Source organism: Seriola dumerili, unplaced genomic scaffold, assembly GCF_002260705.1.
Source record: "Seriola dumerili isolate Sdu_G_001 unplaced genomic scaffold, Sdu_1.0 BDQW01000110.1, whole genome shotgun sequence".
In the NCBI taxonomy this organism is placed as follows: domain Eukaryota; kingdom Metazoa; phylum Chordata; class Actinopteri; order Carangiformes; family Carangidae; genus Seriola; species Seriola dumerili.
The window spans coordinates 9,207,002-9,228,490 of record NW_019174365.1 but is presented as its reverse complement, the minus strand read 5'-3'; the positions used below and the strand labels follow the sequence as shown (position 1 = coordinate 9,228,490).

The 21,489-nt window shown below is 39.9% G+C and overlaps 3 protein-coding genes across 3 annotated transcripts; all 3 read left to right on the top strand.

Annotated features, from left to right (window-relative positions):
• Positions 1 to 2,165: 2,165 nt before the first annotated feature.
• Positions 2,166 to 11,009, top strand: LOC111223105 (potassium/sodium hyperpolarization-activated cyclic nucleotide-gated channel 2-like). Its single transcript, XM_022747134.1, has 7 exons — positions 2,166 to 3,093; positions 6,146 to 6,575; positions 6,678 to 6,839; positions 7,801 to 8,019; positions 8,571 to 8,717; positions 9,284 to 9,524; positions 10,043 to 11,009. Exons 1-7 carry the CDS (start codon positions 2,636 to 2,638, stop codon positions 10,243 to 10,245), a joined length of 1,860 nt encoding a protein of 619 aa, XP_022602855.1. The 5' UTR covers positions 2,166 to 2,635; the 3' UTR covers positions 10,246 to 11,009.
• Positions 11,010 to 11,973: 964 nt separating this feature from the next.
• LOC111223237 (NADH dehydrogenase [ubiquinone] flavoprotein 1, mitochondrial) lies at positions 11,974 to 17,231 on the top strand. Its single transcript, XM_022747304.1, has 11 exons — positions 11,974 to 12,073; positions 13,276 to 13,385; positions 13,481 to 13,563; positions 13,789 to 13,959; positions 14,274 to 14,457; positions 14,996 to 15,185; positions 15,330 to 15,542; positions 15,894 to 16,060; positions 16,152 to 16,233; positions 16,391 to 16,536; positions 16,979 to 17,231. The coding sequence occupies exons 2-11, from the start codon at positions 13,281 to 13,283 to the stop codon at positions 17,054 to 17,056; spliced, it is 1,419 nt and encodes a 472-aa protein (XP_022603025.1). The 5' UTR covers positions 11,974 to 12,073; positions 13,276 to 13,280; the 3' UTR covers positions 17,057 to 17,231.
• Positions 17,232 to 17,768: 537 nt separating this feature from the next.
• LOC111223515 (zinc finger protein 648-like) lies at positions 17,769 to 20,771 on the top strand. Its single transcript, XM_022747699.1, has 5 exons — positions 17,769 to 17,789; positions 18,262 to 18,396; positions 18,548 to 18,663; positions 19,306 to 19,449; positions 19,580 to 20,771. The coding sequence occupies exons 2-5, from the start codon at positions 18,297 to 18,299 to the stop codon at positions 20,264 to 20,266; spliced, it is 1,047 nt and encodes a 348-aa protein (XP_022603420.1). The 5' UTR covers positions 17,769 to 17,789; positions 18,262 to 18,296; the 3' UTR covers positions 20,267 to 20,771.
• The last annotated feature ends 718 nt before the right edge of the window (positions 20,772 to 21,489 follow it).

Below are 21,489 nucleotides of genomic sequence, written 5' to 3'. Positions count from 1 at the left end.
TTTATTTAGTACAAGAAGATTTTCTCAGATTATAAATGAACATTTAATCCTTTCTGAAAATGTAAAAATCACCAAATTTGGAGAAACTAACTTTGGAGATGACTGAATATTGTAATGAATTGTTCCTGACTGAAAACCTCAGAGATTCGTCATTTGAAAAAGTCAAGACAGCACAATCGGTTTCTCGTGAAAAAGTCTTGACTGAAATCAGTTGTTCAGCTGTTTGAGCAACTATGTCACATTGTTCTCTCACAGGACTCCAGTTTCTCACTGCCTGAGGTCAATGACTGTCACTAGGTATTAAAAAAAACCTGCTGACCAAGTTTTTTTTTTCTCTCTCTTTCTGTCTCTTTGGTGTCACTTCTTCTGACATCATCATATTATATCACCTCATGGAGGACAGTCTGTGGAGTTGTTGATCTGTGTTGCATGATACTGACAGGTGTTTCTAATGCTTTCTATACTCATGTATATCAATGAGGTTAGGCTACATGACAGAAACACCTTGTTTGCACCCACACTGCAGTTGATGTTTTGACTCTACTTATTCCCCCACTATATAATGTTTTAAAAGGCTCGGTGTAGAACATGCTTAGTTCAGAACTATTCCCGGATGAACTTTGGCCATAATATCCAACACATTAAACTTTAGCAAGGGGCAAGCTCGAGGTGTGACCCAGTAATTGTGTCTGTAGCTTCTCAAGTGTGCCAGTGTCTGAGTCACTGGTGTAAACTGGAACACGACACCTGCCACTTTAGGGAGCGCATGGCCGACAATGGTGAAATGTGATCGAGTACAGGAGTAGGTGTAATGATTTGGAGGCTGACCTGGTCACAGACAGGGAATTAGAGAGAGACTGAATGTCTGAATACACAGGTGGAATTAAACAAACACATAACTTAGAAGGGCCTGTACAGGTTAGCCTAACTCTTAATCCTTATTATATTTTATATATTCTTTTTTTATTGAATATATAAAATTGTAGTGCTCATCTAACTCCATCAAGATTTCCCACATGTGCTTTTGATTTGCAACAGACTAATTAAAGTGCATTGGTAATTGCAATAATTCCTATTGAGCGGCTGATACAGTATAGCTACCAAATGAAACAGTAAGTTTGTCTATTTTTTTTGTGTCAACATATAAAAATCAGGTCAATCATCCAAAAATGTGTGGACATGTGATTTTAATCCCTAAATCCACAGAGCAGCTAGAAAAAACACCCAGTTTGGGGAAAGAGCAGTCACCACTGTTAAGACGCCTTTGAGCAAGGCAGCGAGTGCACAGCTGTAGCTGCTCACTGAGGCTTTTTCAATTCAATTGTCCAGCAACTCAACTTTAGTAATAATAATACTTAAAAATGAACAATAATAGTTCAACAGTCCAGTTTATTTGACACAAACATCAAATGTCTTTGAGTTTTGGATTGTTGTTTGGACTTAAGGAGTTTGAAAATGTCACCTCAGACTCTGGGAGGCTGTGTTGTTCAGTTTTCACAATTTTCTGATATTATATCAACAAAATAATTAATGTATCAGTTAAAAAAATAACTGGTACACTTATTGCAATCCTAAAAAAACAACATTAAGGGATTGTTTATCATTTCTGCCTTAATTGCACTAAATGTGACCATAAATGTTTTCTATCACTTTTTCTACACTAAAATGATTAAAGTTTCACATTTGTATTAGAAAATAGTCAGCAGTAAATATAGTAAAAAATAAAAATACACAAAAAAGGTCAAAGCAAGGTTTTAGAGGGTTCTGGCATTTTCAAAGAAGGATTAATTCAGTAGGCTAAACTGCAGTAATGCCAACCGAGTTTCTCATTTTTAACTGGAGGAGTTACGTCCACGTTACAGCCGCTTTTAATCAAATTCATATCGAGTGTAACAAGTGAAATGTAGCAGGTATGGAGCCGCGGTGGTTCCCCTCTGCCGACCAATAGTAAGTCATTCACTATATTTTGGGCGTCGCTGACCTGGAGGCTGACCGAGCAACCTGACCTGCAACTGCACCAGAGCTCCGAGGGTGGGAGGGCTCTCCTACCGCCGCGAGGGAGGGGGCGGAGAGAGGTGAGTGATGAGTGGACGCAGTTATGCCAACAAGCCGATTATTGAAGGCTACTGAACCCCCGCTGACAATTTGCGTCCGTCCTCTCATTGCCCAACCGGAGGCGGACACAGACCATCTCAGGCTGAACTTGATATTATTCCTCGGAGTGGACTTCATACATCTCAGGAAAAGTACTTTTTTAAATGGACGTTGCAACTTTTCATGGCTTTACATTGTGAGACGTGCTGTGGGAAAATACACTTTTTCTAAAAGAGATAAAAGTGACCTCCTGGTACTTCATGGTATTTTAATTTGCTGTAGTGTCACCTGAAGATATTCTGTTATATTTTTAAACTATAGTAAGTGCATGGCATTTTAAAGCTTGGCTGTTAAATTGGATAATTGTTTTTATCTGGTATTTTATTCTGTAAAGGAAGTTAACATTAGAGGCAGGCATCAAATGGAAAATGGCATCTGCAGTAAACTTTGTTAGAAAGTGAACTTCATAATCAGGCTCCCTTAAGGGACAGTAGAGCTCTTTTTGCTTTGCTCAGTCTAAGGTGCAAGGTAGCCTTTAAAAATGACCAGTCCCTCCAGGAGTATGGACGTCCAGAGAGGCCTCAGCGAGAGCCCGGCTCCCAAACTGGAGACACCCAGGTATCGCAGCTGGAGCAGCCTCCGTTTCTCAAGGTGGAAAAGTTCTTCCCAGAGGGCAACGCCCCCTGGTACCCCATCCCCGAAGACAGAGAAGAGGAGTGACGTAAACAAGACGCTCTTCTCCCTGGTCAAGACTCACAATGATGACTATACAGCTGACCCCGACGGCCTGCTGGACATCGACGGGGAGGGTGAAGGTGGTGACGATGACCCCCCACAGGACCACTCCACCTACTTCCAGAAGCAGTTTTGCTCCATGCTGCAGCCTGGGGTCAACAAGTTCTCCCTGCGCATGTTTGGCAGTCATCAGGGTGTTGCTGCCGAGCAGGCCAGGGTCAAGAGCTTTGGAGTATGGATCATCCACCCCTACAGTGACTTCAGGTAATGATGAGGTTGGGTTATCTTTAAGATTTCCTCTTAATTTAATCGTTTTTTTGTGGGAAACTTTGCCAACATTATTTCCTCAGAAAATGCAGACAGACAGAAATGCAGAATGGGTGGCACCACATGTCACATGTAACCTTTTCCCCAACACAGGAATACCCAATTTGTCATTGATCCTCCATAAATTACCCCACTGAAGGCGGTTTTCTTCATCCAACTAAAAAGTCTGTGATAGAGTTCTCCGATCCGATTTTTCCAAGGACAGACTGCAGTACAGCAGCTGATGTCATGGTTCCTAGCACATGATAAGGCGATGAAGGGATTTGATTAGTGATACAGTATATAGGACAAGATCATCTGGATTAATGATACCACTCCCCTGTGACTCCCTTTCTTCCTGTTTATCAGGAGGGAGAACTACATTCATTGATCCCAATAATTAAGTGTTCCAATTTGAAAAACAGCCAATAATTTCTTGCTCTAGTTTTGTCTCACTTTTGAAGGATTTGTCGGATCATTACGTTTTTTTTTTGTTTTGGCTGAACAACATCTTAGCAGTGACGCTCAAGCTGTCCGTCTATGTGGTCACTGATAATAGCCGCCATGTAATTTAAACAATTCTTAAACATCCGGCCTATGCCAGACAGGGAGGATAAATCCATGCAGAGGGATTATTGCCCATAAGAATCCCTATAATTCCAATCTTGCTCTATTATGCAATAATACACAGACATCTGAGGGGGGATTACTGAAGGCCTGCTATCCTTAAACCTTATGCTCCAACTTCCCCTTTGAAATGAATGAGTTGGAACAGCACGTTTGTGGTGCTCAACTTTCATGTGTAAAGGTTAAGGTCAGATATCTAGCTGCCTTTTGCATTTTGAATGCAGTTTAAAGTTGGTAAAATAACCAAATTTCTTAATCTGATAGGCTAATGATCTTCTTATCAAATCTTTATATACAGAATATGTAAGTGACAGCAAATAAGTGGAGATAGAGAGGGGGAATAACATGCATGATATGCAATGACAGCATATGATGTGTGTTTTAATTGCTGGGCAACCACAGCACCCCTCTTGTCAAATCTTTATCTCCTTTGTTTTTAGCGATGATCAATGTACAAAACATTCAGATTGTCAACGTAATAATTAGAAATAACCTACAGTCCTCTCACTCGTTTGTTCCAGAGCTGTCGATGGTGTATCAATCTATCCAATAGTTGTTGAGACATTTGCTCAAAACCACAAACAAGGGCATCACCAAAAGCATTAGCATTGATCTTCTGAGGACCATGAACGTCTGTACGAAAACTTCATGACAATCGTTACCATGACAATCGATGGTAGTTGAGATATTTCAGTCTAGACCAAAGTGGTGGTGGCGCCATGCAGGAGCCCCATCACTAGCTTGGCTGACGACAGAAAGGCATCAGGTAGTCGTTTATCTTAACAGCTAATATGTAACAAAACTGGCAAAGCTTAAATTTTAGTTGTTTGAATGTTAGTTCCTCGTTATTCATAACTTCTGCTGCTTTAATAAAGTAAAAGCTAAACTTAGTTGATAAGCAGATTCAACATAAAACGCTATCAAACACCCATAATTCTATTCCTGTTCCACTCCCACTGTTATAATAGCCTTCCTAAAAGCTTTTGATACAGCAGATTACTTCTGTTTCTCTCACACACACTCTCACACATATACAGTATGCACTCACTTCCAGTAAACAGCTGTACTGTCGTCCAGAGTCTCTGCTGGAGTTATTAGCAGTAAGCAACCACTAATCTGTTGCAACATGAGAGGCGATGATAAGTAGTCATGTAAACCAGCGTGGAGACACAGAGGACAGGGACACAAGAGATTGATGGAGGGATAAACGTGAATGAGAACGAGGAACTAATCTATCGGTTCCTGTATCTCCCCTCTGACTGGCTAAAGACGGAGGTTGTTTTCTCACAGGGTTCATAGCACGATCGCCGAGCTGTGACAGTAATCAAAAATAGTCTGGTTCATATTCTGTTACTGTGCCTTTGTAATGAAAGAGAGACTGAGAGCAAGGGAGAGACGCAAAGTGATTGACACTTAATGGAAACAAGCTGTAAGGAAACCCAAACCGTGTCCTCATGATGTATAACAAGACACTGGAGACCTAAATAAAATGGGACTTGCATGACTTGAAGCAGACGAATGACGAGCGCAGTGATGTATGGCACAGACATCTGGGCTTCAACACTCTGATGTCTGAAGCATCAAACCACACATCACAGGCCAGACATGTCCGGCGGTAGTGACCTTTTCTTTTCTACATTGTCTTTTTGATAGCGCACTGAGCCTGGTGAGGTAAACACCATGCATTTTTAACGAGAGGGGTTCCTCCTGTGACAGAAGCTGTTATGACAGTAAGGGTCACCTCTGAAATGGGGACGGCACGCCGTCCACATGATTGGATGACTTTACTCGACTTTACTTCTCTAAGTTAAAATTCTGTAACTGTCAGATCCCATGGAATTAACATGAAGTCTGTATGTGGATAAGGAATAAATGCATGTTAATGCCAGGTATAAATCCACACAGAACAGATTGTGATCAGAATGTGATCGGATTAACCAGACCACATCTGGTAGATGATCTAGCTCACATTTGGTTTTTGATAATGAGTAGTTTTTTGCTTCAGAACGAGTTGAAGCATTCATTCAAACATGCTACACAACACGCGAAAATGTTTCCATTACTCTTCATCAAAGTTGAGAACACTTGACCAGAGCACAGTATGAACTGACTGCTTTAAGCACTAAAATACAGAGCAATAACCTTAATTTGTAAGGTCATGTGTGAACAGGACCATTACTGTGACAAAAAAAAGTGATCTGTGGAGTGGAGACCTCAGCTAATCAACTATGTGTTATATCCTATCCAGTGAGCACCGAAAGATTCTGGACACTAGATATCCAAATATACAGTTGTAGCACTAGTGGAAAAGATTTGGCTGAAAATGAAATGCTCAGCTTTACATCTGCATAACCTTCCACCACTCTTTCACTGTTCTGTCCAGGTTTTACTGGGACATCGTGATGCTCCTGTTGATGATGAGTAATCTGGTGATTTTACCCTGGGGAATCACCTTCTTTGAGGACCAGAACACCATGCCCTGGATCACCTTTAACGTCCTGTCTGACACGCTCTTCCTCATGGACCTGGTTTTCAACTTCCGCACCGGCATCCTGGGGGAAGACAGCCACATCATCTTGGACCCCAAAGAGATCCGCATGCATTACCTCCGCACGTGGTTCGCGGTGGACTTCATCTCCTCCATCCCTGTTGACTATTTTTTCCTCATTGCTGACCTGGAGTCCCGGCACGAGTCATCTGATGTGTACCGCACCGCCCGTGCTCTCCGCATTGTGCGCTTCACAAAGATCCTCAGTCTGCTGCGTCTTCTCCGACTGTCTCGCCTCATCCGCTACATTCATCAGTGGGAAGAGGTAAAGAAAAAGGAGGGAAAGCACGGAAACATGTGCCTGGAAACATATATAACGTATATGTTGTTGTTTTTCTTTTCCTCCACCCAACTTTCTCGCTGTCAGATTTTCCATATGACCTATGACCTGGCCAGTGCAGTGGTGCGTATAGTCAACTTGATTGGCATGATGCTGCTGTTGTGTCACTGGGATGGCTGCTTGACCTTTATGGTGCCGATGCTGCAGGACTTTCCTCCAGACTGCTGGGTATCCAAAAATAATATGGTGGTGAGTTCAGGTTCATCAAAAATGAAGTTAAATACTAACATGTTATAATTAAAAGAGTAGTTCAATATTTTGGGAAGTATGCTTGTTTCTTGCAGAGAGTTAAATGAGAAAATACAACTCTCACATCTGTCTGCTTCAAGTAACAGCTTAGCATAAAGACTTGAAAAAGCAGGAAACAGTTTGTTTAGAGGAAGTCTGCCTACAAACACTTCTATCACTAGTTAACATGTTGTAGCTTGTCTGTTTAGTCTGTAAGTCGCTTCCTGACCAAAGAAATAGCCCAGCATATGACCTGCTTTCTGTATACACACTGACTAAAAGACTCTGGCTTTGGCAATTCATACAGGGAAATACACCTGTTTGCTTTCTTGCTGAGACGTAAATGAGAATAATGATACTATGTCATTACAGTAAATATATTGTAAGTAACAGCTCAGCTTAGCATAAATACTGGAAAGTAGTGGAATCCACCCACCAGCACCTGTAAAGCTCACTTATGGGAATATTATATCTCGTTTGTTAGTTTGTAAAAAAACTGAATTGTAAAAATGACATTTTGTGGTTTTGCAGGGGGTTACATGTCATACGTGCAGTAACTTCATGCAGTCTTCTTTGGACATAGCCAGGCTAGCTGTTTCCCCATGTTTCTTATCTTTGAGCTAAGCTAAACGGCTGTTGCTAATGGTATATTTACCATAGTGACATGAGAGTGGTATCAATCTTCTCATCTAACTCTCAGCAAAAAAATTAAATTAAATTCCAAAAATGTCAAACCACTCCATTAATTGCAACTGCACCAACTTAAGACTTTGTTTACTTTCTTTCTGATAAGAAATAAGAAATTATATGAATCCCAAACTCCACACTTGACGGAAATTATTATCTGAAGCCATGTAAAATATGTTCTCTCATGATAACATTGTCTTGTCCTGTCTCATCTCCCATCGCTTTTACCTCTCAGAATGCTACATGGCACATACAGTACTCATACGCCCTGTTTATGGCCATGAGTCACATGTTGTGTATAGGATACGGTGCCCACCCTCCAGAGGGCTTGACCGACGTTTGGCTCACCATGATCAGTATGGTTGTGGGGGCGACCTGCTACGCCATGTTCCTCGGCCATGCAACTAACCTGGTGCAGTCCTTGGATGCATCACATCGCCAGTATCAAGAGAAGGTAAAGAGCGCTGATCTGCCTCTGAAAAGTTTAACAAACTAAAATTCTTTTGACCTACAGATTCAATTCTTTTGTGAGCAATATGTCTCAGCATCCTCACGTGGATGCTAATGTGATTCTGGCTTCAAGGTTTAATATCACAGCCATGTTTTATATCACAGGCTTGCTTACTTGCTTGTATTTTATTCGTGGAAATCGTGCCAAATGCCTAGAGAATATGTGTATTATCTAATGGATTTTGTGGCCTTAGTCTGACCCTTTCCAGGGGATTTTCACAAGATAAAGCAGAGCGGATGATAGACCAGTGGCGGCACCTTTGTTTTGGATCACTGTTTGCTAATGCCCATTACAAATGAGTTTGTAATCCACTTAAAACTGGGAAAAAGCTGGCGAAACAAATAGAATGAATGCATAATTATTGTGCGTAGGAGTAATTCAGCAAACACATGGTAGAAAATATGACTAAATGTTACATCTGACATAAGTAGTTTAATTTCAATTGTATCCTTATGAAAGTCAAATCACCATGTGTTTTGTACAAATGTTCTCAGTATAAGCAAGTGGAGCAGTACATGTCGTTCCATAAACTGCCAGCAGATGTAAGACAGAGGATCCATGATTATTACGAGCAGCGGTTCCAAGGCAAGATGTTTGACGAGGACAGCATCCTTGGAGAGCTCAGTGATCCGCTCAAGGAGGTGTGTTATTTGAACCCTCGATTTCACTTGGTGTTTCTTCCTTTCTCTCTTTCTTTCTTTTATTTACTCATGCCTACTCAGATGCAAATATAGGTCTGGACAATAAGGTTAAAATACATACAGGTTTGCAAAAAAAAACAACAATATTTTAAAGCTGACTAACAGAAAATTGCAAATATTTTTATAGTCACTTCATAATTTTTTTTCCATTTTTCAAGCAAAAATTCCACATTTTTCATAAGTTTCAGCTTCTCAAATGTGAAGATTTGCTGCTTCTCTTGGTCATATTCGATTAGAAGCTGAATCTTTGGGTTTTGGACTGCTGGTCAAACAAAACTAGACATTTCATAATGTCACCTTGGGCGCTGGGCAGTTGTGATTGCCATTTTTTCACAATTTTCTTCACAGTCTAAACGATAAATTGAAAAAATAACCAGCACATTAAATGATAACAAAAATAATCAAAACCCAGTAGTCGGAAAGTAGTAGTAGTAGCAGTAGATATCTCATCGCCCCTTTGACCATTACTAAATGTTTTCTCTCTTCTCTGTCTCCCCACCATGCAGGAGATAGTCAGCTATAACTGCCGTGGGCTGGTTGCCAACATGCCACTGTTCGCCAACACTGACCCTCATTTTGTGACAGTGATCCTGACCAAGCTGCGTTTCGAAGTCTTCCAACCCGCAGACTTGATCATCCGAGAAGGAACTCTGGGTCGGAAAATGTACTTCATCCAGCACGGCACCGTCACTGTCATCCCACGCGGCAGTAAGGAGATTAAGCTCAGCGATGGAGCGTATTTTGGGGGTAAATCATATGTCACTGACTTCAACCTTCAGACAGTTCCCCATCAAATCTATAAGAGGCTCTGTGGTTCTGCTTCCTCTATGTTGCCGCTCTCCTGTTAAAGCTGCCACTGACCCCCTTTTCACTTCACTGCAGCTGTTAGTGTCCCAAATTTATTACTTATCTGCAACTTATTTTATTATGCATTCTGCATTATATGTAAGGCTGTAAATTTTGATTACTTCCACTACTAATTAATCTGACTGTAATTTTTTTCAGTTAATCAGTTAATTGACGGCCTAGAAATGTCAGAAAATACTGAAAAACAGATATTTAGTCTACGTTCTTGGAAGACTAAAAAAAACAGTAAATATTCAGATTTGATAAGCTGGAACCAGTACATTTTTTCTTTAGAGATGACAATTAAACGATTAAACAATCATCCAAAGAGTTAAGGATTACTTTTGGATTACTGAGAGAGATATATACATCAAACTATCGCTTTCATGGTGAAACTGACTCCCTCTGCCTGGTTTCAGAGATCTGCCTGCTAACCCAGGGCCGACGCACAGCCACTGTCAGGGCTGACACCTACTGTCGTCTTTACTCCCTGAGTGTGGACAGTTTCAACGAGGTCCTGGAGGAACATCCTCTGATGAGGAGGGCGTTTGAGAGCGTAGCTGTGGACCGGCTGGGACGGGTTGCTCGCAGACCCAGTTATCAGCCTCCCCCAACAGAGTGACTTCTTCAGTACCAACAGAGACAGACGCGTGGAGAACATTTGTCACACTTTGACTGAACTTGACCACAAAGAACAACAAAGAAAGAATCAAAGAAACCTTCAGTGTAAATCTTTACTGATTGCTCTTGACTTTAATACTCAGCGAAGGACAACCAGATGGAGACCTTCAATTTTATTTATTAACACATTATTTCTACACTTGGTTGAACATATTGTACCTTCAGTTAATTTAATTTTGTTACTGGAATCTACTTAATCCACATGAGAATTTTGCATTAGATATTTTTACACTTTTCATGTTATATCATCTGTATTATTTACAAACTCTTTGAACATCGATAAGAAAAGAATCTCTATTTTTTTGGTGATACATGTGCTTTTTACCTAGAGCAACTGGCTTTTCTGAATGTAAATACTGCTTTCAGAATCATTTTTTAGTTTCCGGTGTGCTTTCTGAGACTGCAGTTTCATTATCCATCACATCAGTCATACAGCATATTGGAAGCACACAGGAGCACCAGCTGGGCAATACATCACACAGCTTTATGTAGCTCTGATTCAAATGATTCCACGAGTCTGCAGGTTGCATCAAGTGAGGGTTAATGTCAATGTTCACTGTGGATAAGCTGCTGTGATGTAATAGCTCTAACTGTACAGAGACAGTTATACATCACTGTATAAATTACTACATTTCAGGGTACACACATTAGGAGTTGTTTATTTTATAATATTGAAGTATCCAGTATTGTTAGATGTAAACCCCCCCTCCCCCCCCCCACCCCCCCCCACACACACACACACATAAATTTAAAGTTACTCACTTTCCCTTTAAAATGCTGATTAATCTGTTTTCATTTCTGCAAAGAGTTCATTTTTAAACACACTTTTTTCAAATGCTGATTTATAATCTACAATCTGATTTCTGCAAGCAATATTGAATGATTCATTTGAAATGTTTATTGGCTAACTATTGGAAAACAACCCAGAAAGATAAATACAGGTGACTGAGGTTGTAATCATTTAACAGTAAGAACAGATATTAATATTGATTGATAATTGTATTATATGTGTGCTGCTATAACTATATTGACTGAGTGTATTTTTATAGGTAAATTTGATGCAGAGGAAAAAAAAAAGCCTGTGGTTTACAGTAATTTACAGTAAGAACTAATTAACAAGTGAATTGTCCAATTTTAACCAAATGCTGATATCCCTTTTCATCAATTAAACTTTATGATTAATGATCCTCATACTGTCATGTTAATATAACTGTTTCTAAACATAAATATAAAAAATGTTAGTTTTGCCTATGCAGCTGGTTTCACAGGTGTTATTTATTCAAGCTTTTGAGCACACAGGCCTTGAGCATAAATTAATTCTCACTGTCATAAAATTGTATCTTTTTTTTCCTTACTAAAAACGAATTACCTATTGTTTGGTAATTTAGTTTATGACAATGCATCATATTTTAATCTCATATGTTTTGTATGTAAACTCTTAATTTTTTTAAGTAACATGTCACCACAGTTGTCAAATAAATGCAGTGGAGTAAAAGTACAAAATTTGCCTCAGAAAGCAGCAGTGTAGAAGTATATAGTGGCATTAAATAGAATAGCGCTTAAGTATAGTACTGGACACACAGACACAGACTGACCTTTAGTTATGAAAGAATTGTTTCTTGCGGAGAGGGCGGTTCACAGTCATGTTGTGCAACCAGATCTTTTAAATAATCCTCCACGTCGCGGCAGCGGTGTTGTCGATGACTGTGTCCGGGCCGTGTGCGCGTCTACTTCCTGTCGCTATTTCATAAACTCGGGACGTAGAAAAGGTAACGAGAACCGATCGTTTGTTCACTTACATTAAAACTTTTGCGGTGTCATTGCTTTGAATGCAAGAGCTGATATACGCCAGTTAATTTGTATGTTGTCACTGTGAGATCTGCATGCTGCGCTTTGAATCCGCTGCTTTTATTTTGACATTACAAGGTTAACCGTTAGCTAACTCGGCTAAGCCAGGCTAGCAGTAGCTAACTGAGCATGGAGGTCAGTGTGTACTCTTCTCATTACACTTAAGCGAGGCAAAGGAGCTCAAATATAGCCATAGTTACTCAGTTTATTTATAAGTGTATTGACCTAGAACATCACAGCTGGAGTACTGGGATTGATTCACTCAACTTTGTTAGCTAACTGAAAACCTCTGACATAACAACATCACATCTGTAGTTACACAAGATCGCTGTCGAATCTTTTCCACTCCTAAAAGACAGATTTTATCCATCTTGGGTCGCCACCAAAAAGTGACAGTTAATATAGCGTTAGTTACCTTTATTGTGTTTTGTCGTGTTGTAAAAAAAAAAAAAAAAACGCGAAACTGCTGAAACTGAATCTGTGTCGATCAGTTTTCAACCTACTGTTTTTGTTTTGATCAAGTTTGATAAGATGACATGATGAAAAGCTGTTTGGGATTAACGAATAATGGTTGTTATTACATGAAATTACAGCACGAGTCTCGTATCAAACTAATATGTACTGTAGGCAAGTGATAGAATCATTAAAATACATATAACACTAATCCATATGTGTGGTTATGGAATATCACTCAACCAAATTGATTGGTTGTTGCTCTCGTTGAGTCCACTGGGCTACTGGCAAACCAGACCAATACTTTCATTTTCTTGCTTAAATATTTGGGTGATATTAAAGTGCTGATACCACACCTAAGTTTTAGTTCTTAGCTCCTCAGCTCTAATTTGGAAATATGAATGTTTTACTACAAAACCTTTTTCTCAAATTGTGCAAGACTTGTTTTCTTAACACAAGAAGCCACAGAAAACATTTTTCCTGAACATAATGCATTCTAAAACTGGCAAAATCTTGACTTAAATTGAGAAATAATGGCTTTGTGTATGTGTGCAACCGCAATCTTTCTTGCCTAAGCTTTAGGGATTACAAGGGGAAACTGTATGTAACCTTAACTAACTTGCGTGGGCCTCATTTTGTCATTTGACAATACCGTCTGTCCTCTCTGCAGGAAAGATGCTGTCCCTGTCTCGTGCTGTAGTGTGCGGGGTGGCACGAGCCCCAGCTGCTGTCAGTCAAGGCGGAGTGACTGCTATTACTCGATTTAACAGCACAGCGCAGGTACCTGGCCTTTATTCATTTGAAACTAAAATAAATTAATTACATGGTAGCTTTAATTATCATTCACACCCGATGCCTTTGCTTCATTTTTCCAGAGTGCTCCCAAGAAAACAACGTATGGACCGCTGGCAGATGAGGACAGAATTTTCACAAACCTTTATGGTCGTCACGACTGGAGGTAACACCACTGATGTTATTCTCATGTCCTCTGTACAATCTAAAACATATTGTACACGTGGATTTTTTTGATTCTCTTATACAATGCAACAGAGCAGTAAAAGCAAAAGAATAATTCCAGTTATGCAGGTTCTTAACCTGACAAGAATCTTTTGAAGGTTCAAACTTTATCAACAATGTTTGTAGCACAGAACACTGTCCTCACCTACACATATTTGTGTTTCAGGCTGAAGGGGGCTTTGAAGCGTGGTGACTGGTACAAAACTAAGGAGATCCTTCTAAAGGGAGTTGACTGGATCCTCAATGAGATCAAGGTATCTGGGCTGCGTGGGAGGGGCGGAGCTGGTTTCCCTACTGGCATGAAGTGGAGCTTCATGAACAAGCCTAGCGATGGCAGGTCAGTGAGAAGAGTGATAGATGCACGCACATTTCCTTCGTTTTTTTTGCTTGATGTTGTCATGTCATTTGAGGAACCACTGAGGTCTGAGTATGCAATTATTATTACATTAATTCAAATTGTATCTTACAATCCCAATTTCTTGAAAGAGCATGAAAGAAGAAAATTTACAAGTGCAGCTTTAAAACAAGCCAACAGTGAAATCTTGGCCAAACAGATAAAAAGTTTAGACTTTGGACTTATCAAATACAGCGGCTGATTTTGGAAAAAAATGACCCTATTTAACTCACTTCTAATTTTCTTCTTTACTGTAGGCCAAAGTATCTGGTGGTGAATGCAGATGAGGGTGAGCCTGGCACCTGTAAGGACAGGGAGATCATGAGGAACGACCCTCACAAGCTGGTGGAGGGCTGTCTGGTGGCTGGGAAGGCCATGGGGGCGCGTGCTGCTTATATCTATATCAGAGGAGAGTTTTACAATGAATCATCCAACCTGCAGGTAAAAATGGAGTGAATCCTAAGATTTAAAAACCTTTTAATTACAGAGATTAAATAATTTTACTGAACATTTCTCAAGGAAATTCCAAATCAACTTTTGGAGAAAGAAGATAAAAAAAATACCATTTTGCTTTACACTATTCAATATTTCTAAATACACTCTATTGAATTTTGTAAGTACAAGTCTAAGGGCTCAGTCTTTTCCAGAATGGCAAGAATTGGAAGATAATAATTCAATATTGGATCTTTATTCTTTTTTACATTTACAGGTTAAGCTAGGTTAAGTAACAGACACACCTCTTCGTATAATGCAAAGGACCATCAATGCTCAAATCTGCATACCTTAATTCTGTTACACGTAATATAACTATGACCTTATTCAGATTCAGATAAACTAAAGATTCTATATACATCATGGCAATGGCTTAATTTCAACACAGTGCAGGCGTAAGACAGTTTATTTCCAACACAAGGTATGATTGCACAGTAAAATATAATTCATCCTGTTGAAGTGTTATATTTTCAATATCTGTCCTTAGGTTGCTATCAATGAGGCCTACGCTGCTGGCCTGATTGGAAAGGACGCCTGTGGCTCTGGTTATGACTTTGATGTGTTTGTGATGCGTGGAGCTGGAGCATACATCTGTGGAGAGGAGACCGCTCTTATTGAGTCCCTGGAGGGAAAGCAAGGGAAGCCCCGCCTGAAGCCCCCATTTCCTGCTGACGTTGGTGAGTGGAAAGAGGAGATTGGGGGGGGGAGTACTGATCTTATTCGTCCTTTGCTTGTATCCCCTACTGCATTTTCACACTTGCAACATTTTCTTCAACCTACCAGTAATTACAGTCTATTCCACTTTTCCTACTATTTTACAGGTGTGTTTGGTTGCCCGACAACTGTTGCCAATGTGGAGACGGTATCCGTGGCACCCACCATCTGTCGCCGTGGAGGCTCATGGTTTCTGGGATTTGGCAGAGAGAGGAACTCTGGCACAAAGCTCTTCAATATCTCTGGCCATGTTAACCACCCCTGCACTGTGGAGGAGGAGATGTCTATCCCTCTGAAAGACCTCATCGAGAGGCATGCAGGTACATGACACCAATATTGTAATGAGCCTACTTGACTCATTAATTGAGACAACCTTTTGGAGTTAATAATAACAACTTGGGTTTCAAACTGGGGGATAGAGTGAGATGTTTGTGATGTTTTTATCATGTTATGGGATTTTGTGATTGCAAAAAATTTTCTTGTGAATTAACAAAGTGAATCTGGGGTAAAGGGACACCTACACACATTATTTGTCTGTCTGCATGTGTTTCCCTGCGGAGGAGGGAGGTCATGGACTGAAAAAATTAAGATAGCTTAACATATGCACAGCCTAAGTGAATGTTTTTTTTTGTTTTTTTTTTACTTAATTGAAACAAACATCTGTCCTGTAGGTGGAGTTCGTGGTGGGTGGGACAACCTGCTGGCTGTAATCCCCGGTGGCTCCTCAACACCCCTCATTCCTAAGAGTGTGTGTGAAGAGGTGCTGATGGACTTTGACGGCCTCATTCAAGCTCAGACTGGACTGGGCACAGCTGCTCTTATCGTTATGGACAAATCGGTAAGTTTGCCCCCCTTGCAGCGTAATTTATCATGCATAAAGAAAATAGCAAACATCATTGGTCACATTTGTGTACGTATTGTTTTTGCAGACTGACATTATCAGAGCCATTGCACGCCTGATTGAGTTCTACAAACATGAGAGCTGTGGCCAGTGCACACCATGCAGAGAAGGTAAAGGCTGCTTGAGTATCACTTTATGCAAAGATCATTCTAACCTTAATGCTTCACACACTGGGTCTCAGTCAGGGTCTTTCAATGTCTCGCAATGTCTCTAACAAATTTCAAAATTCTTTTTTTTTTTTTTTCTCTTGTCCTTCTCTTTCTGTAGGGGTGGACTGGATGAACAACATGATGTGGCGTTTTGTGCGTGGTGACGCACGGCCAGCAGAGATCGACATGATTTGGGAGCTCAGTAAGCAAATTGAGGGACACACTATCTGTGCCCTGGGAGATGGTGCGGCATGGCCAGTGCAGGTAACCCCATATACTCTCATAATGCATTTGCATATTTTTAGGATAATTTAAAGAATTAATAAGGAACCGCCTGTGCTAAAGGATACCGCCTTTAGCACAGATTAGCACAGAATTTGACACCCCCAGCCAAGTGACACAAACTGAATATAATAAGCTTCATGAAGGAAAGGTTTATTGCTGGGTTGTTGTATTGGACTGCATTAGATTTAGCTCAGTGTAACTATGAAGAGTAAACACACAACCGCAAACCATAACCTCCAAAAAATGTACTTGAGGTCCTTTATGCCCTGTGTCATTCATTTTTACCCTAAATATTCTCTTCAGGAATTAATGCTTTCACTGATTTTTTTTTTTTTGTTAGGGAAAAAAAACAACTGTTGTTATTCTGCTTTAATTAAATCTAGATTAATTTGCCTTTGTGTTCTCTTTTCTGTGTCCCCAGGGATTGATCAGGCACTTCAGGCCTGTGATGGAAAGCCGAATTGCTGAATACCAGCAGCAGCAGCAGGCCAGGGCTTAAATGGCTCCTTGAACTCCTTGAACTCCTTCTTTTGCCTCATATGCCCTTAACCTCATGCCTGTGTCACTGACAAATTATTTAAAAAGATATGTGCCGTCTTATCACCTCATCATCAAGTTTTACATTGATGTGTCTGCCTTGTCTGATTTACCAATAAAGTTCTATGAACCTTAAATTAGCTTTTTTTTATTTGTAGTCTTTTTGTTGTGTTTTTATGTGTAGAGAAAAGGGGAAAATCATAACTAACATTCATATTTTGTTTTGTCAGTTTTGAAACTGGTAGTTGTTAAAAATTAATTTGAATCATTTGAGCTCCCAAGGTTTATGCAGTGAAAGACTATCATTCAACATTCAGCAGCATAACAAAAGTAGTAAACATTAATTGGTAGAGTTCAAAACAGTCAGGGATTAGCACATATTATGGACATAAATAAAATTCATATAAAACGTTTATAAAATATGCTCTTGTTTTATCATGAGGAGATATTCTTAACATAAAAGTCTTTATTGTTTCAAAATTATATAAATCAAGGTTTCACCTTTTAAAACTTGTATTTCTGCAAAAATGTTTTGACTGAAGCTGAAGGATTGTTTGGTTCATTGTAAACCAACACTGGCGCATTCCAGACAAAGCGCTATTCTAATAATCTCGCGATAACGCCGCCGCCTGCCCACGTCACGTGATGTGGGCATGCCATTCTCGGCGGCTTCGGTTTAGCGGACGAGTCGAACGGTAAGAAATGGTTCCCTCCTTTGAATTGTTTACAAAAACTTAAATCAAATTTAATCGTAATTCCTCACACAGATGCAGCGTTAAAACACACAGGCGTAACACCAAAGGAAGCACAAGGAAATGCAAACTAGAATATTAAAAAAATATATGAGCACAATCATTTCGCTTCTAGTTGTAGCTGTGCATGTCGACTAGCGTCTCTTCCGTCCATCCTTCTGTCAGCGACCTCAGGCCTAACGTCAGCTGTTTTCTTTTTTATTTCATTGCTAGTCTGCCTGACGTATATAAAACACCACCCTCTTCTATTTAACTTTAATTATTTAGCCCAAACATCCAGTTTCTTTGTAAACTGGTTAACTTGACGTTAGCCTGGTCTGTTACTGCTGTGCTCTGCTTTTGTCGGTTCAGCTTTGCATACACCTATGATGCATGTGCAGTGTGTATACTACAGCAATGTGTGCTTATGTTACAGCTCCATGTGGCTGGGTAGTGTGGGAAAGCATCAGCATGGAAATGTTGAAGATAGAGCAAGTCATTGTTGGGAGTGAGATGAGATCCACCTCAGCGGAGATCAAGTCTGAGCCTGTGGTCACCCCTCTGCAGGCCTGTAAGCTAACATTTACTGTATATGCATGATTCATTTATGAATTCTGACTGCTCAGAGTAGGCATGCATTGATGCTCTGCAGTTATGCAGTCTATTCCCACTGTTTCGTTTGAATGAATCTTTTAGCAACTTGTCATCTCCCTGTCATCCAGATCAGCATGAGAGTCTACAATGTTTTCAGTGCTTCATCACCTTCTCTGACACCAAAGCCAAGGAGAGACACATGAGGAAGAGTCATAGAGACCAGTACAAAAAGCAGCTGCAACAGGTAGGGCAAAGCAGACAAAAAAAATGCCAGGTCAGGCTGCTAGTAAACAAACTCAGCAATTCATATGAAATGAAATTCATAATAATACTGATTATTAGGGCTGCTATTGGTGATTATTTTCTTTATAGATTAATGTGAAGAATGTGAATGTTTTGTTGATCAATCATTTGGTTTTTAAAACATGGGGAACACAAATTTTCATAGAGTAAATTAATGTTTTCATTAGTTTGTCCCATCCAACAGTCCAAAACGCAAATACATGTAATTTAGTACCACTGAAAACAAAAGTTAGACATTTTTGCTTGAGAAATGACGAGTGATTTATCCATTATGCATAATGTTACTGGTTCATTTTCTGTGGACTACGGATCAGTTAATCAACTAATTGTTTCAGCTCTTGTGATGACTTTTCGGTGAACTGCAAGTTAACTATGAAGTGTGATGCTATAAGGATTAGAGCCCAACCATGGTTGATGATGATAATGATTTTTGTACATAACATCATTCTGTATGAGAATGGAGATGTAAAGTAAAAAGAAAATTACCTTTCGTCCTTCTTAAAAAACACACACAAAACAGTGAATCATGTCTTGAGTCTGTATTTCACTATTTTGAACAAAGTTTCTGCTCATTATTTTGCAGACTGATACAGTCTTTACTTGTTACAAGTGTGACAAGTGCTTCTCTGCCTCTGAGGACCTCAGCGAGCACCAGGCCTCCCACAGCACAGAGGAGAAGCCCTTCCGCTGCCCTTACTGTCGGAAAAGCTTCTTTACCTTCACTGAGGTGAGGGCACAGCAGGCTACACGTGAGCCTATTTTTTGTGCTGTCTTGTATAGTTTATAGTTTAGTTTGCTTTAAAAATGATAAAACAATTGTTTGTTGTCTTTGATGAGTGTTTAATGTCTCAATGCAGCTGAACAAACACAGACGACATGAATGCATAGAACGACGGTGTCCCTGTAGGGACTGTGGCGCCTTGTTCCCCAGTCCTTCACGACTTCGCAGCCATCGCATTGCAGTGCACCCCCAGCGGCCTGTAGTGGCTGATGACATCAACACCTACCAATGCTGCAAATGTGGTAGTGGTTTCCAGACAGAAGAAGAGCTCCTGCAGCACCAGGAGAGATTCGCTAGTGATATAAACTGTGAAATTAAGCTGCAAGGGAAAAAACGCGGCAGAAAACCCAAGTATGAAGCTCAAGGAGGGATCGTTGACTGCAAGAAGATCAAACATGAAGCGGAAGCAGGGGGATGCAAAGGATATGATGACTCTCTGACAGAGGGATGCCCCTCCAATGAGCTGCAACCAGAGCTTAAGATCCCTTGTCCCGAAGCAAATTGTGACCTCATATTCCCTTCTGTTGCAGCCCTGCGGGCACACAAGAAGGAGGCACATGGGCTTCCCCCTCGCAAGGTTCATGCCTGCACAGATTGTAATGAGAGCTATGCTCGGCCTGATCAGCTCAGAGCACACATGGCCAGGGCTCACCGCTCTGGATACACCTGCCCCACCTGTGGAAAGAGCTTTGCTCGAGAGAGTGTCCTAAAGGTCCACCAGAACACCCACACTGAGGGAGAGAATGTAGCAGAAAAAAGATAATATATGGGGAAAAGACTGCAACTTCACCCTCCCAAATGATTGTCAGAGTATTTCTTACCATATTCTGTTGAGTGTCGGAAGAAGATATTTTAGGGTGAGAGCTTTTGAAACAAGGTTATGCAACACAGTTGGATTAAGAAGGTTGTTTCTGGAGTGTTGTTTTTAATTGCTGTTAGAAGGACAACCTACTCTTGTAAATAAATCTCTGTACATAATTTGGATTTATGTCAAATCGTCATCACAAGGCCCTTTTTGCTGCCCATATTACCTCTGTTGTACCTGAAATGTTTTATATTCACTGTAGAGAAACTAGCTAATTCTCCCTCAAGTGTGGGAGTGTTTTGTATTTAACTGTATTATTTTATTTTCAGAAAAAGTCTTAAGTCTAAGGTGACAATTATACGGAGAATGTACAGTCAGTCCTAAACATAATGAAATCCAAAATCTGATAAATGGGCCAGTGTATAGGATTCTGTACTATGAGACTTGATGTAATCTCTGGGTCTTATTTTTCTTCCGAAAAGTAAATAATTGTTGCATTAAACAATACTTACATTTCTGTGGTGTTTTTGTCTGTCACTTTGTGTGAGTGTCCGTGTGTGTGAATGGGTTATAAGATGCTTATGTCATTTTTTAAAGCAGTATACTGTAGATATACTAACACTGCTACCACTGAATATACTGTATTTAGAGTACTACTTAGCATGTCATACATATGACTCAGAAGAAAAATATCTGACTAAAACTATAAAATTCATTTTTTTTAAATTCTCTTTTAATTTGAGAAAGGGCATAACTAGTTGTCTGTCACTGATCTCAATACCTACTATGTATTAAGCTACACATTTTCATTATTATTATTCATTATTATTCACAGCAATGATTATCAATGATTTTTGCCTATACTATCCAAACTAAATGTAAACTCTTATTTTTACATTTTTGGCTGCTGCTCAGAGAAAGAAAGAAGCAATCAGAATATGTTAACTTGGGCTTCAGGGAACAATGATGGACATTTTGCACAATTTTCTAACATTTTATACACTGATCATTCAGTCACTTATTGCAAAAATAATTATTGGCCATATTGATGAAAATTATTGTTGGTTGCAACTTCATCGGATTTCTGTGTGTCACTTAACAGACAGAAATCAGTTTGATAAAACAACAAAACAACAAATGAGCAAAATATACTATAAATGAGCCACAGATGGATAATAAAG

Excerpts from the sequence above, each read along its gene's own strand:
- LOC111223237 (XM_022747304.1), top strand. The coding sequence starts at position 13,281 with ATGCTGTCCCTGTCTCGTGCTGTAGTGTGCGGGGTGGCACGAGCCCCA. Across the intron at positions 13,386-13,480 it reads GATTTAACAGCACAGCGCAG|AGTGCTCCCAAGAAAACAAC; the intron begins GTACCTGGCCTT and ends TCATTTTTCCAG. Across the intron at positions 15,186-15,329 it reads CCCATTTCCTGCTGACGTTG|GTGTGTTTGGTTGCCCGACA; the intron begins GTGAGTGGAAAG and ends ACTATTTTACAG.
- LOC111223105 (XM_022747134.1), top strand. The coding sequence starts at position 2,636 with ATGACCAGTCCCTCCAGGAGTATGGACGTCCAGAGAGGCCTCAGCGAG. Across the intron at positions 3,094-6,145 it reads CACCCCTACAGTGACTTCAG|GTTTTACTGGGACATCGTGA; the intron begins GTAATGATGAGG and ends TGTTCTGTCCAG. Across the intron at positions 8,020-8,570 it reads ATCGCCAGTATCAAGAGAAG|TATAAGCAAGTGGAGCAGTA; the intron begins GTAAAGAGCGCT and ends AAATGTTCTCAG.
- LOC111223515 (XM_022747699.1), top strand. The coding sequence starts at position 18,297 with ATGGAAATGTTGAAGATAGAGCAAGTCATTGTTGGGAGTGAGATGAGA. Across the intron at positions 18,397-18,547 it reads GGTCACCCCTCTGCAGGCCT|ATCAGCATGAGAGTCTACAA; the intron begins GTAAGCTAACAT and ends CCTGTCATCCAG. Across the intron at positions 19,450-19,579 it reads GCTTCTTTACCTTCACTGAG|CTGAACAAACACAGACGACA; the intron begins GTGAGGGCACAG and ends GTCTCAATGCAG.